Here is a 16,331-nt window from a genome sequence, read left to right as displayed (position 1 = left end):
CACCTCAGGGCAGCACTATCACCAACTTCAGAAGCACTCCCCAGCTCTCCTACGGTATGTCATTTAGGATTCTTATTTTGTCTTTAATGGGAGACTTTCTTAGTCTTTGCTCAGACAGACGTGTCAGGAAAGGATGAGCGTGCGGTGCACAGCAGCTCCGTCTACTCCAAAGAATTTCTCTTTCCTAAACATTCACAGCCACCACCTAAGACTTTACCATTATCAGAATAAACTACAAATTTAAAACTAAGCCGTATTTTGTTGAACACTCGAGAGATCTACTGCCTCAAACAAGTGACATAATCCCGCAGCACTTGTTGAGATTCAGCTCTTCTCACGTTGGGCGAGCAATGCCCACAGCTGCTGCCAGTCACCAACACACCCACCCAAAGCAAAGCAGTAAAGTTTCTGATTGCTGCAGGGTCAAATCCTGCCATTTCCATGGAATTAACTATCTGCTTTGGATTTCTTTTCCCTAAGTTTTGTCCTTGTAAAACCTGGTAGAAAAATTGAGACAGAAGCATTTTTTAATTTTGCAGCTGCTGTTAAAGATATTCACGTATTCAAGCTCTGCAAGGCTAACCTGGAAACTACTCTCTCCTCTCACGTCTTTTACACCTCAGTTACAAATTGCACTCAGGGATCCTGTGCTGAGCTGAGGTTTACCTTCAGTCAGCACAGCACTAGCAGTATCATCTACTTAGTCACGTTTTCTCAAGTAATGAAAATAATAAAAAGATAATCAATAAAGTATCACCATTAAAAATGCATAGAGAGCACAATATTTTGGTAAGAAAACACCTTAATGCATCCTTCCCTGCCCAGTCAAGCTTTTGAAAGTATTGCCTCATTTCCTACCTCTTTCAGTTGCCCTATCTCATTTTTTTGCAGAAGACACCATTGGCAGGGGAGGCAAATACGTAGAAAGTTCCTTTGCCTCATCTCCAGAAATGCTTTGCTCTTCATAGAGATGCAGCAAATCTGAAGAGTGGCGAGAGACTGGTCAGCAAGGGGAAGCACTCCCAGTTCCGTGGCCAGACCCAGCTCTGAGCCAGAGGCTGGACAGATTTCCTCCAGCTCCCAGGACCGGCAGCACGCACTGACCCGAAAGCTGGCTGCAATGGCCTGGAGCTCAAACTCAGTACATTTGTTCCAGCTGCTTTTTAACAGCCCGAGTACAAAGGTGCATTGCATCCAGGGCTGAAACAAAAGCCTCTGAATATTTATCTTTTTGTCCCAGTGTTGCTTTCATCTGTCAAGGGGGTATTTTTTCACATGAAGCCTCCCAGCTGATCCCCAAGGAAGGTTGCCAAAAAGCACGGATTAAGACTTCACAAACAGCATAGGCACCTTTCAGATCCCATCAGAAGTATCCAGATTCTGGGAAAGCCCCCAGACTTGACTAGTATGTCAAACAGTCCCTGCTGACAATGACCCGAGTTGCCAGAAATCCCACAGGCCCACGAGGCTCACTGCTGCCCCGGGAGCCATCACGATCCCCCCCAGCCCCTCAGAATCCCGACTACTCACCTCATAGCTGTGGTTTAATCCAACAAACACCTTCCCAATGTCCAGCTGCTCACAGCTGAAGCGGAGCCGAGGCCCTATGCCTTCCCCTGTGATGCGCAGGGGCAGCCTGGTCTCGCGGCCTGCGGAGAGATTTCCACTTCAGTACAGTAATTGCCTCTGTTATCCCGGACTGTCCAGGCTGCCTCAGTGCTCCTCCCTGACTCTGGGCTGGATGGGAACAGCTCTAGGTGCTCCAGGAGGAGACACAGGACTCTTCCCTGCCCTCAGGAGATATGCCTTGGGGCTGGCTTCTAATTTCTAACCAACCCCTCGGGCTGGTTTCTCATTTAGCCATCAGTTAGCGATGCTGAGTTTAAAACACAATCTGAATTTCTTCCCATGTTCTTAGATGAGCTCTGAAATCCATTCAGTGAAGGCACAAAGCTCATGAAACAGAACTGAAGATCTGCCATCTGTACTGATGCAATCGGAGACAAGAGCACAGGAGCCAACAAGTACGAGCCCAGGCAAGGCGAAGCTCCCTGCTAACGGCGCTGTGCACGTCTGAGAGCTGCCTAGAGCAGGCAGAGCATCTCAGCACTGACACACAGCTCCGTGCCCGGGGCTCCAGGGCTCACCTCCTGCAGCGGCACCTAAATACGACAGGGCTTTGTGATCTCCAGAGAGCAGCACTTGCCTGTGCCCACCATGATACCGAGAGCTCAGCTTTGTAAAGACACCTTACCTGAGGCATGCTGAACAGGTATGGAAAACCTCACTGCTGAGGTCAGAGAAGCCATGAACATACTGCTAATACACACAGCCCTTGCTGCAAAGGGAACCGAGACGGCAAGGCTTATAGCTAAACTCTAAGATGATCATTTTCTTCCATAAGAAGATGCTAAGATGACAGGGTGGGATCCTGCAGTCCGAAGGCTGTTCTGAACCACTGCAGCAGCCTCAAGTGCCTGAACCCTGGCTCCAATTTGGGCTTGGGTCTCCCTGCCATCCCATCCTACTCTGCACAGAAAGCAAGTAGCACAAGGGGAAAAGAAACGCCCAGAAGTTGTATCTAACCTTCAGTGTAGCTTTTGTGCAGAAATATTCCTCTCTCCTTTTGTGTAATGCTCACCATTCATTAAAAATTAGGGATTGAAGGTTGATTTTTTTTTTTTTTTTTTTAATCTGCTGCATAGTTGTTCCAGAATGTCCAAAACTACTTCCTATTGCAAAGAGCAGCCCAGGTGGGACAACACAGTGACTCGATCACAACTTGAAAAAACTCTCCCTGGGAACAGCCCTTTCAGTGATTGCTGACTTTCTGATCTTGCAACCATGGAATGAGGACCTTTGATAATGTCCAAGCCAGAAAGGAAGAGCGTGGGAGCTTTTGTCGAATTCAACATTTTTGAAGTGGTTCCAGACAAAGCCCAGCTGACAGCAGACATGACAGGTTGCACAGCTCAGGCATTAATTGGAAGGCTGTGTATTTCTATTTCCCAGACACCATAAGAGAGGCAGTACTGGGTGCTACCTGTCAGAAGATCACTCCACCTTGCATCACATGTGGCTTAATTTTCATTAAAAACTCGAGGTCTAAATAATCAAAGCTCTTAGGTAATGGCAAAGATTTCCAAGTGACAAGCTTTTGTCCATGATCATGCTGAGACACACACTCCCTGGCCACTGCAATCAAAAAATCAGTGGCGGTTCTTCCCCTTCTGCAGTAGGCCCTCACCCTCTCCAGGTGGTCTCTGGAAACCATCCTTTCTTCTACCCCTACGCTGAACTTAAAACTTTAGGAAATCCCAGAAATGTTGCTCTTCCTCCTTCCAGGTGAACCACAGAGCGGGCTTTTCCCAAAGGAGGAGGAGCAGACTCAACTGCAGGCAGCATTCAGGAGAGCTGAGAGGGAAAAAGAGAGAGTATGTCCTCCTGCTCGCTGCGGCTTCCAGGAGCATCCAGCCTTTGCCCAAGGCCTGGCTACAGCTGGGCTGTGGCCCTGGGACGCTCCCACCGGAACACGTCCCCGAGCACACAGGCCAAGGGCATGGAGGGGCTACAGCCTTGTCCTCAGTCCCAAACCCACCCCTGGTGCTGTGGAGCGAGCACTGGGATCTCAGCAGGAATAACGCAGCGGCGGGTCACAGGGTGCACAGGGTGGCGCTGCTGCCTCGCTTCCAAATACATAGGGGTCTAGGTGGCCCAACAGCACGGGGCTCTGCTGCCAAAGGCCTTAACTTCTGCTGCTTTCTGACACTCAGTTGCTTGCTCACAGACTGTCCCCGTCCCTTGTGACTGGTTTTGAACACGATTCTCATCTGACCACATCAATAGTGTTACATGATGCAGGACAGTTCTGTCACAAGCTAAGGGACTGATCATCACGTGGGATTCTGCTGCTCCCTGCAGGAGTGGCTTAAGAAAGGGTCTTGCAAGGTGTAACCCAGTTCAGTTCTGTGTGCAGACAAACCTAAAACTGAATTTTAGGTGTCAGAGCCCCCACCATGTGCTTCCTTCCAGCACTCAAGAGCCACAGCTTTATTTGCATGAATAACTAAGAAAGTTCATTTTGAGATTCAATATTTGATGAGGGCAAATTTCAAACCACTTCTTAACTGCCAGCTTGGCAAGTTGCACAGTGCTGATTAGTTCTGTAAATCACTGCATGCAGAAGCATCTGCTTGGCAATTCAAGGAGGCACCTGCAAAAAAGTGGAGGCCAGCAAAGCCCCTTTCCAGAGGGGCATGAGATCCAGCTGCACAACTCATGGGGCTGCACTGGGAAAAGCTCCCAAGCATTCCCAGCAAGGGACACACACCCTCTGCAAACCTTCCTCCAAAGGCGTTGTGACTGGCATGCCAGTGCATGAGGAAGGCAGTCACGCTTCTTAGAGGAATCAAGAAGCAAAGTTAACTGACTCTCTAGTTAAAGATCACTGTTCTCTTCTTTAAACTCTCCTTGCACTCAGGGGCCTTGACTCTGGGACAGTTTCCACCCTGATAATACAGGGGGTCAGCTCTGGTTTGTAAGGGAGGGGGCTAGGTGCATCATTTCAATGACCTCCTTGAGGTTCTCTTCCAAGGAGCCAGTGGGGGAGTTCAGTTCTCCCAAGGGTCCATCAGGACCTTTTCAAGAGCAGGCTTCTCTTTCTAAACAGATCGTTTGCTCATCTCTGTTTCCTGTAACTCTCAGACCAGCTCAAGGGTTGCATGTAAGTAGTCTTCCTATTTCTCTGCAACAAAAACGCTCTCCTGGCACAACCCCTGGAGATGCCTGCAGCAAAATGATGGACACCCCCATCACAAGAGCAAAAATCCCAGAGCCAGAAGCACAGCACTGAGCGAGGAATCCCTCAGGCGCAACTTTTTAAATCGATCCTTTCCTTCCACAGCTCTAGCAGCTGCAGCTGGGAGGCAGGAAGACACTTTGTGAACACAAGCCCTGGGTAATGACTGTAGGGGGCATTTGCCAAGTAAACCCTGCACAATTACAGTATAAATAAAAAGCTGTTTCATGACATTTGTATCCCCCAGCTTAGGGCAGTAAGTAAAGCGACAAAGCAGCTGGGTTAGTGACTTCAGCACACTCCAGAACAGGCGCCTGGCTGCTGGAGGACCACGGGCCTCACGCCTCTTCCTCTCAGACGGGGAAAAACCATCACGTTCCCTGGATGGAAGCCTGACAGCGCTCTCCCAGTCTTGAAAAACACCTTAAGCAGCACCACGCAGAGACAGAGAGGAAGGATGAGGTGACCCGAACCCCGCAGCCTGCTGCAGGCACTCCCTGCCCCGTGCTAGCACAGCAAAGCCATCACCTCTCCCAGGGCACAGAAGGTGCAGCTCACGTGGGCCAGAGATAACTGCTCCCAGCAAAAGACGCGATGGCACTTCTGTCAGACAGGATGAGCATAAAGCTTGCCTAGCAGACTGCTCGGACTCTGATTTCCAGGGAGGGCGCTCACCCCGCCGAGCACAGCAAGCCCTGCGCAGCGTACCCGGAGGCACCACAGACTCAGAGCCACAAGGTGACAATTCTCACGTGCTGGCCAGAGGTGTCCTTCTGCAGACAGCCCGCGCTCAGCAGGGCTCAGCCACCCAAGGTCTGGCAGTGTCGGGGTAGTGAGAGGGGATCCAGGCTCTGGAAGCACATTTGTAACTCAGCTCCTACCGCCTCAGGAGTCTGATGATGCATCCGTATAATAAAGACGACTCCTGGAGGCAAATGCTCTACGGGGACGTGGTGCTCGCCCACTGAAGCTGTTTAGCTCTGGAGCTCTTTGGCCTCTACAGGTACCTGGCAGCAGAGCAAATGCTGGCAAACTCACGGCATGAGAACTTATCCCTTCACTGCCTTGGTTGTTCTGGGGTCAGTGATCCAGGCTTGTAGCCACACATCCTGAGGGCTGGCCTTGGACAGGAGACCACCTGGAAACCGCAGGGGCAGTGGGCACGTGCCAGCACCCTGCTGACCACTGACCCTTCCTACCAACTAGACGAGAACCGAGGGGGCTGCAAGACTACTTGCGCCTCCACGGTGGGGAACAGAAGCAGGAGAAAGGAGCCGTACCTGAGATGTCGCAGTAGACCGTTTGTTGATAGACTCTGGCTTCTTGGGGTCTAAAGATCACGTTAACTTCAGCTGAAGAATTTGGCCAGATATCTCCCTCCTGAAACAGAAGAAGACAGCAAACCACTTAGCTTCAAATGTCACATTTCTTGTTTTACAGCCCTGTAGCCTTTATGTAGAGCATCAGTGAAGAGCAGGGAACAAGCAACACTTATCAACAAAATTTAGGGGGGTTTGGAAGCAGCTTCAAAAGAACTTTCTAAGTCTCTTACCTTTACTGGCATCTGGTAGAGGCATTTTGTTAAATTAGGGCTATAATGAAGCCACCAAACTGGCTCACGCTCCAGTGAATCCAGTAGGATTTCTCCAGAGATGCCAGCCAGTTTAAGAAAAAGGTCCCTCTCGCCTCCAAACCTTCCCATGTATCTCTGTAGCACTATGGCTACATGACAACTTTTACTCAGGTCAGGAGAGATTTAACAAATCAAAGAGAATTTCCCATTCTTAGTTACAAAGGTGCTGCCTCTTATACCCTTCACCTGTACATGCCCCTAAGTATTTAACGTACTGCGGTGAGTGGGGCACGCAGCACCAAGCAGAACGAGCCCTCCTGCCTGGGGATAGAAGAACAGGCTCCTGCCCGCTGGCGGCTGCTTCTGCCCCGAGCCGTGAGCAGCCAGCCAGAACGCAGGCTCCTCCAGCTGACGGATGATCTGGGAAAGGAGTTGAGAGACAGATGCACCCTGTTTCTCTCCGCGAGGTGCACACGCTCCTGTGTCCCTGAACACAGGCTCAAAGAAGAAGAGATGGGATTTGCTTACAGCTCCACACCTCTTTCAACCAACAGGCTCTTTTCCGTGTCATGCTCTTGCTCAGGGATTTAAGTCTGGGCCATGCTACCAGTGTGTCTGCAGCTCTCTGCTGCTTCCTCGGGGTCTTCTCTCTCTGCTTCTCGCCCAGAGAGTCCTGGCACTGGCGCTCAGTCCCAGGGAGCCTTGTCGCACAGTTTCGGAGGCATGCCTGGGTTCTAAAGGCTCTCACTTCTTGCAAGTGAGACACCACTTACATCCCCTGAACCCCTAGCATTACCAATGTTCCTTGTGTGTTTGTTGACATAAATAGAGGCACCTCTGACAACTGTGATAACACTCGACAAAGGAAGGAAAATATCAGCTTATAGAAGGAGACGAACAGAGTTCTTTTTCTATCAGCAAAGCGAGGCTTTGATTCTGCATGCTGCTGGGTATCCTCGCTGCTTTGTCCAGAAGAGCCTTGAACGGAGTGGAGCCTCTGGCACTCCTGCAGCATAAATATTAAGTAACTATAATACTTCCCATCGAATTAGCCCTTATAGCTCAAAGGACAGCCCCCACAACAATTGAAGAGCTATGACATGGTGAGTTATTGGGCTGCAGCTGCGAAGAATTCCCTAAGGCACAGCCTGCTCAGAGTCAACAGAACAGAGGGAAGAACTGTGAAATAACTCACAGAAAATACTGTGAGTTATTTCTCCTGGGAAATTAAAACGGGCTGTTGAAGAGGTTCCTTGCATTCCTGCTACCCCACAGGGGAAAAAAGAACTGCTGCTTGGAAGGAAATGCTTCATTACCCACCCTTGCAGGCTACTGCTACACGCGTCCGAGCCTCGGGGCACCTCAGGAGCGAGCCCCGTGCCTGGGCGACGTGTTCTCTATAGGAGGGCAGCGGAGTCAGAGCATGGAGAGCCACCGTGGATGGTAACCAGGACAGATGTAAAACTATGCAGTGCTGTGAACATGGTATTGCAACACTTCTGGCTGAAACACTTCTGGCCTCAGACAGGCTGCAACCGGCAGGTGGCATAAAATACAGACGGTGGATGTACGATGGTACAGCACCACCACTCCAGCTGTCCTACCCTGGCTTTGCTACAGCATAAAGCACGGTGATACAGGAGGGGATGGCACACCGGGACTCACAGCTACACAAGTGATCTCTCTGCAAGAGCCCAACCGTAAATACATGGCAGATCCTATCTCTCCTCCCTCAGCCCCTAAATAATGAGGATCTGCTAGATCTCCACCCATCGGAGTCAGAAAAAGCTGGTCTTGAAAAGCCAGGCACCACCAACTGCTGGTCAAATCACCTGCTTTGCTTTGCAGAGGGGGAAGGCAATCCATGGAAGGAAATCACACTCAAAGTAGTCAAAGAAAAAAAAGACAGAGCTGGCAACAGAAGTACTAAAATGACACTCAAAGTGCATCCTCTCAGCTCAGGGCACTTAGGAGAAAGGCAGTGCCACAGCTAACATCTGCCTCTTTCCATAAATAACAGAGCCCACAGGGAACTGTGGGATGGACCACAGCTCCACTGGAGATGGTGCCTTCCGCCAAAAACCAAAGTGCTCTGCAGTAGCTTCTCATGTGGATGGGGACCAGCTTGGTTCCCCAGCTGAGGTGCAGGTTTGCAGCAACAAACACCACTGTCACCTCCTGGCCCAACCTCTGGATCAACAGTAGCACCTTCGTAACCTGGACATGCTGTCGACCACCTCCATCAGCCCAGAGTTCACACGTGGCACTGAGGAGTCACTACCAGGCAAGGACAGGACAGTGAGGACTTGTCAAGGTCAGTGTAGCAGTAAGTCCTCGTCCTCCCTCTCCTCTGGTTGCCATTTCCAAGGAGTCAGCTCCCACAGGCCTCCAATGGGACTTACAGACAAGCTGGGGCAGGGAGGATGCAGCAAACAGCAAGGACTTTGTCCCTTGGGAGCCACCTGGGCCTCTATCACATCTGCCCCTGCTGACACATCATGTGTAGATGCAAAAATAAACCAAATTTGAGATGTGCTCAGAAAGTCAGAGCTGCATATCAGCTTGTTTCCCACAGGCTTGGGCAACTGCTCAGAATGTTCTCATCCACATGGTAATTCCAAAATCACACCTCCTCTTTTCCGTTGTTATTTCCATCAGCGAGTAAACCCTATACAGACTGAAGTGACCTGCTGCAGCTTCTACAGATTGCAGCACCTGAAAATACTGGCAGCCAGCGGTCCACTGACATAAGGTCCCATCTCTGGGGGGCCTCTCCAGCAGATTTACATGGCAGTGCCAGAAGGGTGTCTGTCCAGGCTAAAAGTTACAGGGCTGTCACCGCAAAGAAGGTTGTGGAAGCCAGCAGCAGTAGAGTTTTAGATTCTACATTTAATAAAAGTAGAAAATACTTACTACCATTTGATGTAAAGACACCCATATGCCATGGGGAAAGACAGGCATGAGCAAAAGTGAATGTGAAATTGATTGTTCCATCAATAATGGAATTCATGGAAATCAAAAGGTTGATAATGCTGGACAAAACAGAAGGGGAGAGACTCATGTGGTAGCCCACTTATAGTCAGTCCTAGAGCAACCTGTGTAATATTCCATTCAGGAAAGGTTTCCCCTCGAGACTTGAGGCCAGGCTACACTTTATGTCCGTATGTCACTACATGGAGCGCCAGGACTCGGCGCTGTGGGCAGCCAGACTTCTGGACCTCACCTCAAAGCATTCAGGAGCTTAAGAGCAGGTTAAGCTACTTGTAGAGACAGTCTGACTGTAAAGCAGCAGGAGCCCTGAGGCACACTCCAAAATCAGCTCTGACACACCACAGGCTGGTCTTAATGCTCAGCTGATCAGCTCCCTCTCTCTACAACATTCCCACTGCTCCGACACAATCTCTTGGTCACATCTTGCTGCTGTCAGCTACAGTGGTGTGAAACTGCCGCTGTGCCAACATTGGTGGCTCTCAGCCTTATATGGGATATAGGAACAACTAAGAAGAGGAGATGATCCCCTTCCTTGAAAAAAAAAAAAATTAGTTTCACCTATTTTAAAAGGAAGAAGAGGTTGAGATTATCCTAGGATTTACTCCAAGATGAAAAGGGATTTTACATTGCTCGGACAGTGGGCATTCTTCATCTCAGACCATGCAAATACTCAGAACCAGGGATCTGGCCGATTGCAGGATATGGGGTTTTGCTTGCATAAACAGAAGAGGCAATAAAATGTCTGTACCTATGCGCCATGAAACTCAGGAAGTCCGTTTAAACCTGCCAGCCTTGTGTCCAGGCTCACAGATGACACTGGAAGGGATATTGAGCCGTGGTACCCGTCCAGATTATATGAAGAGATTGGTATCTCTCTGATCAAACTTGGGTTGAATTTGGCCTCCTTTCCACAGAGGACCATTTCATTCCTCAGGTCAATATATGAACTGAGAGCGCTCTAATGTCCTTTGTTAATCTCCACACACTATGTGTAAGCTGTGCCCTCACTCATCGTTATCGATGGCTCTCAACAGTGTAAGGACACTTACCAAGCGCCCTTAATTTATAGCCCTTGCAGCAGAGCTCAGCTTTAGGCAGCCTCTCGCTCTGCCAGGAGCCCACAGAGATGCTTTTTCCAACAAGCTCTCGCAGCCTCCCTAGAAACCTGGTGTTATCTCTTGGCCCATCAAGCCAGCTGACACAGGGACCTGCCAAGTGACCTCAGCCAGGGAGGAGAAGGAAGGGAGGTTCTCAGCTATCACTTACCATTGGCTCAAGGCTGAACACATCGTCGGAGAAAAGCATGGAGTCTCCTTGCACCTTTGCCCGCTGGTTCTGGAAGGGGCAGGAGAGAAGGGGAAGGCGTTCTCCAAGAGCAGAGTCCACCCTGCACTCCCTCAGACAACGATCCATCTTGCCCCCTTTCCGCCTCTGCAGCCTGCAGCCAGGGGGAGAGACAAACCAAGCAGATAATTTAATGAGCAACATATTTGCAGAGACTCGTGTGAGCGCAGGGGCAGCAAAGCGCTCGGGGAGGATCAGCAGCAGCTCAGCGAGGGGCTGACCCCAAGCCACGGGGTCCCACACGGGTCAGATTATCACTTGCTGGCCGCCACCACGGCACGCAGGTTTACTCCACGCTTACAAGCTCAGAAGAGGTTTCTGAAAGCCAGCAGCCCTCGAGAGCCTCCTGGCTCAAAGCCTCTGCCACAACTGATGGAGAATCCACCGACCACCCCAACTGGCTTTTCCTACCACAGAGCTGCCTGGGGGAGCCAGATCAGGATGCAGGAGCACCCACTGCAGGGCTTCACTGGCAGGGGGAGACGCAGCTGGGTTTCAGCTGCAGGCCACTGGCATCACTCCTTTTTCCTTCCCCTTTGGACCTGCAGGGGTAAGCAAGCTAAATGTGCTCTCTGTGCCCTATACCACTTCTCACCAGAGGATCCCAGAGCACTGTAAAAGCAAACCAATGAATTCAGGCATTGCATCACTTCGGTGACACCAATGTCTATATGTGCATGGAAACAGAGGCCCTGAGAGGGGAAGGCACTTTTCCTGGCATCACCCACTAAAGAAGTCTGGACCAGCATCTCTGAATCCAAACCCTTGCGTCTGGCCTTGAACCACCTTATCTTTTTCCTCTTTTTGGCCATCTCTGTAGGGCTATGACGCAGTTCATCTCTCCCTTACTTGGCAGCTGTAGCAGAAATCATTCTAGACTTTAAAGATCACAACCAAGAGATAAGGGAGCGCTGCTACAGAGCAGTTGCTTCCTAGCTGGCATATCGCTGTCCCCTCTGCACACTCCAGTCCCCGGCCATGAAGAACCAGCAGGTGACAACTCTGGGGGGATGAGTGGAAGGCTCCATGTGTAGCAGCAGATCAAGGCAATGTAGTAAAACCAGGATAGCAATCATCACCCAGCTAAATTCAAATACAGTTCCAACGGAAATACGGTCACGGATGTTACTAGCTGTACACAGACAGAGCCTGGGGCAAAGGCTGGCACCAGCACCAAAAGCACTTGCTTTGGCTCGCCCCCCCTGGGGTGCAGTGGGGAATGTTTCTCCACGGCTGACCTACAGCTCTGCGCGTCAGGAGGGCTTCCCGCCACCGATGAGCAACCCCCAGCTCAGCCTCCATCAGCGGACAATAATTCCACCATTACATCCCAGAAAGTCCTGCAGGAGGGAGACACAGCAAACCCCTGGATACACCACCTAAGGATCCAGGTCTTCTGGGGTCACAGCCCAGAGCAGGGTCCTGCACTGCCTCCTCTCATGGAAAAAGTCCTCTCTGCTCTGAGATCTCTAAAGCTTCTCTGGCAGCAGGACAGTGGCCCTGGAGCTATGACCATCCCTGGGATTGCAAGGAGGAAGAACAGAACGTCCTGGTCAGACTCAGGACATAAACTGGCATGAGATCAAATGTAATTGGAAATGAATCAGGTTGAAGTGAACTGTGGGGAAGCCCGGTTGCTTCTGAGGGGAAAGAGGATCACTCAGGGTCCAATCTGAGACAGGCAGGTGAGGAGAGAGCGGTAAAGGAATGGTCCAGGCAAGGGCCCAGAGAAGGCAATGAGGTTTTCTTTCAAGACATTCAGCTTGCATGGAAGTCACACACTGTGTAATTAAAAATAGAGAACAGTGGAAAACTAGTTTTGGCCTTCAAGGCATTTCTGACCTAATTATGTTGAACTTTATTGGCTCAGAAGCCCTTAGAAAGTGCTCCAGTTTAAGGCACTTTCCTGATCAGCTGTGAGCTAACTCCTACACACCTACATCCACGCAAGTCTGGAAAGTCCCACAAGGATTCCCTTAACCACCCAAACTTTTAAGTGTCATTTCCAGTTCATCCCCCCGGGCTATAAGTGTGTCTCTGCTGCCTGAAAGGGGAATGTCAAAGCTTCACCACAGACACCCTTGGAAGAACCTGCCCCATCTCTCAGCACCATGAAGACACAGGCTGCTGCAGCCCAAACGCGCTCTGTCCCGTGCTGCCCTGCCTTCCCTGCAGAACCCTTCACCTCCAAATTCTCCCCAGTCTCTGAGGAAGGGTAGAAATACCTCGTTGTGCTGGAAACCGGGACAGTGCAAGGCAATTCAACATCCTACAGCAGGACGGCCTCAACTTGCTGGGCCAACACAGCACCTGACCCTGCACATTCCTGGAGAAGGAGCCTGCCACCTTACCAAAGCTGGAGTGGAAGAAGCTGCAGTGAATATCACAACAGTTATGCTACCTGCAGCTATGTTAAGTGCTGCTACTCAGTGCAGTCCCAGGGAACATGTGCTGACACTTTCCTCAGCCTCATGGACGCCCCATAACCCAGGGGTCTCTGGATATCAGTGGTTTGGGGCTCCCTAAAATGCAAATTTGCTCTCTGAGGGAATCCAGTCACTGCAATCAACCTTTCCTCCACAAAACGCCATCCTCAGCTGGACTATGGATGGAGCTGGAACGCGAGGCACTGAGCTCCATTACCCTAAAGCCCAGGGACACCTAACCTGATGCCATAGATGGTTTACTTGCCCTAAACCATTCAATGCACCACACCTCTTGAGGCCACATGTTAGTTTTACCCTTGGGCAGTGTATCTTACTGAAATGAATGTTTCAAACGAACCTCAGCCTCTGATGATCCTCCTCTTCCTGAGTTGAAAAAGCCTTCCACTGGAAGTGAACCTTGATTTCACTCCGATTGTGGATGACTACAGATCTGTGGTTTGACAGTGTGAGGTAAGTCTTCTCAACTGTCAGGGAGCTCCTGGCCAGACCAATGTTGACATCTACAGCTGCTCCAGAGAGGCTTGTGTGAATATCTTCACCTGGAAAAAAGCACAGGGGAGTCTTTGCTCATCTCACTTGCTGATGGACGTACGAGGAACAAAGCAAACCACCAGTAACAGAATAAACTCTTACAGCTTTTAGCTGTATTGGCAGTTCCACAGATCAGCACATTCATCACATCCTGACAGCTGCCCATGTACAGAATGAGGATGGCACCACCGTCAGCACCTTATTTCTGGGTGCATTTGTAGAGATCTATCCCCAAGGTGACAGTATTTACAGTGAGATTTTTCCGATGTGCCCAGGTGGCCTTTGGGTTGCCATCCCACTCGAGTCATAGAGAATTCTGCATCCAAGTCGTTCAGGTGACTCCGAGGAGTCCCACCTCAGTCAGGGCTTGCCCAGCGTTGTGTCTCTCCTGGTCCCTTGTTGCTGACACCCAAAGATGCCTGGGGGCACGCAGGCAGGAAAGGGAGGTTCAGAGGAACAAGTGACAGCCCAGGGCAGGATGGGACACAGAAGAGAGCTTCACTGTGTTGCAGAAGCAGCGCCCTCACTTGCTGTGGGTTTGTGAACACGTGTCAAGACGAGACTGGTGGGGCACGGCCCACCCCGACCTGCCCATTACAGCCCTGCAAGCCCATTTCCTCAGCCGGGACCCTGCTGCTTATGCCCGAGTCTGCAAGTCTACGCTGCGTCTTCCCAAGCCGTTCAACGACCAGAGCGAGGGCATCTTTGCTTTCCACCTCAGAGCCCGCTGAAGAGGAGAGTGTCCCTGGCTGTGCACATCAACTGACCAACGACTGGGGCCTTGCTGGAGGACCTGCCAGCACGTCACCCTCCCAAACAGACTCCCACCAAAGGCTCCCTCCTTTCCAGAGTTTTCAAACCTTCTTCCCAGCCAAGTAACTCCTGGCAGTCAACTGAGATCAAACTTCAGTACCGAGCTCACTCTTCCTCTTGCAGGCAAGTGTTTCCCAGGTGAGACTCAAACAGCAAACATCAGACATGCTCTCTAGAAACGGCATTTCTGTGGAGTGGTGCTTAAAGCCTCAGAGCCAGCCCCAACGGACAAGTGCAGCAGCCTGGCCGTAGCCTGGAGAGCATCCCTCTGCAAAGGCAGAGCCTCCTCCTCCCTGCACAGGTCACAGCAAGGCAGCCAGCCAATGGACCTGCCTTTAAAGCGGTACTGTGCAACAACACAGGGAGAGCGCTGGATGTGTGCTGGGTGCACTCCTGAAATCCGAAGCCAGACACAACACAGCAGAATCACACTCATTCCAGGGAAAAAAAAAAAAAAAAAAAAAGAGCCCCCTCTTTTGGGGGGGCACTGGGGATTGACTCACCCTTAAAACACTAGTTCTCCAGAGTCATTCACTCATCTCCACACACAGAGAACCCAGCCTTCATGCCTGTATAGCCTCAATTTCTCCGCTCTTAAGGGAGTATGGAGTGGTAGGGATTTGTGGTCAGAGATGAGAGTTATGCTGCAAGGACAGCAGCAATGTTTACAGTGACTTGACAATCTGCTTTCTATAATGGACAACTTGGCATACAGAAATGACTGATGTTCAGGAGAGTTACAGAGGCAGGTATGCTTTATGAGCACTGCCTCTCCCTCCACTGAATCCTTGGCATATATTGGCAAGCAAAGGAGCCAGGAGCCAAGAAATGGGAGACATGCACAGTGCCTCGAGCTTGGGTTTATGGAAACACGAGCCAGCGCTCTACAACGATCAAGATGACAAACTACTGCAAAATAAACACCATGAAAATTATCATCGTCTCCCTGCCTAAACCCATGGCCATGTGCGTCTCAAAATACTGGGTATAGTTCTGATCTCAAAAAAACAAGCTGAAGCATCTCAAGCTAAATAGAGAAGGACAGAAAGAACAATTTAAAGTATGAAGCAGCTTTTATAAGAAGATTGACTACGACTCCTCATCCTAGAAATCATACGGGCAATAGATGGGAGAGGTTTGTAAAAGCATGGATGGCCTGGGAAATGTGAATAAGGAAAAAATTGTCACTATTTGTCATAAAACAGGAACCTGAGGGCCTGAAATAATGTTATTAGACAGAAATTACACAAAAGTGGCAGTACTTTTCCAGGGAGTATTCCTTCCTTTGGAACACACTACCACAGGAGGCTGTAGAGGCTAACAGCTGCAAATCCAGGGAGAAACCGGACAAATTCTTAGAAGATAAAGGCATCAGAAGCTATTCAACAGAGATGAGAATAAAGCCTCCAGCACAGAAAAATGCTAACTCCGGAGCCCGCGAGGGAGAAAGCATGCGCACCGCCTGTTTCTACACAATTTGCTAAACATCCCCTACTGCTGCTCTCGCGGGGAGTTGCTGGGGATGCAGTCACCCTTGCGCTCCTGGCTGCAGGCACCGAGGACTCTTCTGAAGGCTGGAGGGTTTGCCGGAGCACCTTCTACCACAGAGAGCATTTGGCATCGTGCTGAATACAGACACCCACAAATCGCCGGGTCCAGGAGAGTGCGCACAGCTGCCAGCGAGTCAGGAGGAAGCCACGGATCTGTCTGCCAGGCCCATGAGCTGACACGGAGAGCGGACCGGCCAGGGTCGGCCACGGGCGGCTGCAGGCTTCATGTCTTGGGTGTCAAAATCAGATGTGACGTTTCATTTAAGACTCTTGGCTGTTTTTCA

General features: G+C 50.5%; 1 protein-coding gene across 1 annotated transcript in view; it reads right to left on the bottom strand.

Annotated features, from left to right (window-relative positions):
• LOC141965212 (hydrocephalus-inducing protein homolog) overlaps positions 1–16,331 on the bottom strand; it is a 101,845-nt gene that overhangs the window by 59,772 nt on the left and 25,742 nt on the right. The window contains 5 exon segments of the mRNA XM_074916462.1: positions 1,531–1,649; positions 6,079–6,178; positions 10,629–10,800; positions 13,328–13,335; positions 13,487–13,692. Coding sequence (XP_074772563.1) covers positions 1,531–1,649; positions 6,079–6,178; positions 10,629–10,800; positions 13,328–13,335; positions 13,487–13,692 — 605 coding nt within the window.

Source organism: Athene noctua, chromosome 12, assembly GCF_965140245.1.
Source record: "Athene noctua chromosome 12, bAthNoc1.hap1.1, whole genome shotgun sequence".
Classification (NCBI taxonomy): domain Eukaryota; kingdom Metazoa; phylum Chordata; class Aves; order Strigiformes; family Strigidae; genus Athene; species Athene noctua.
The sequence above is the reverse complement of the archived record's forward strand: the minus strand, read 5'-3'. Positions and strand labels throughout refer to the sequence as shown.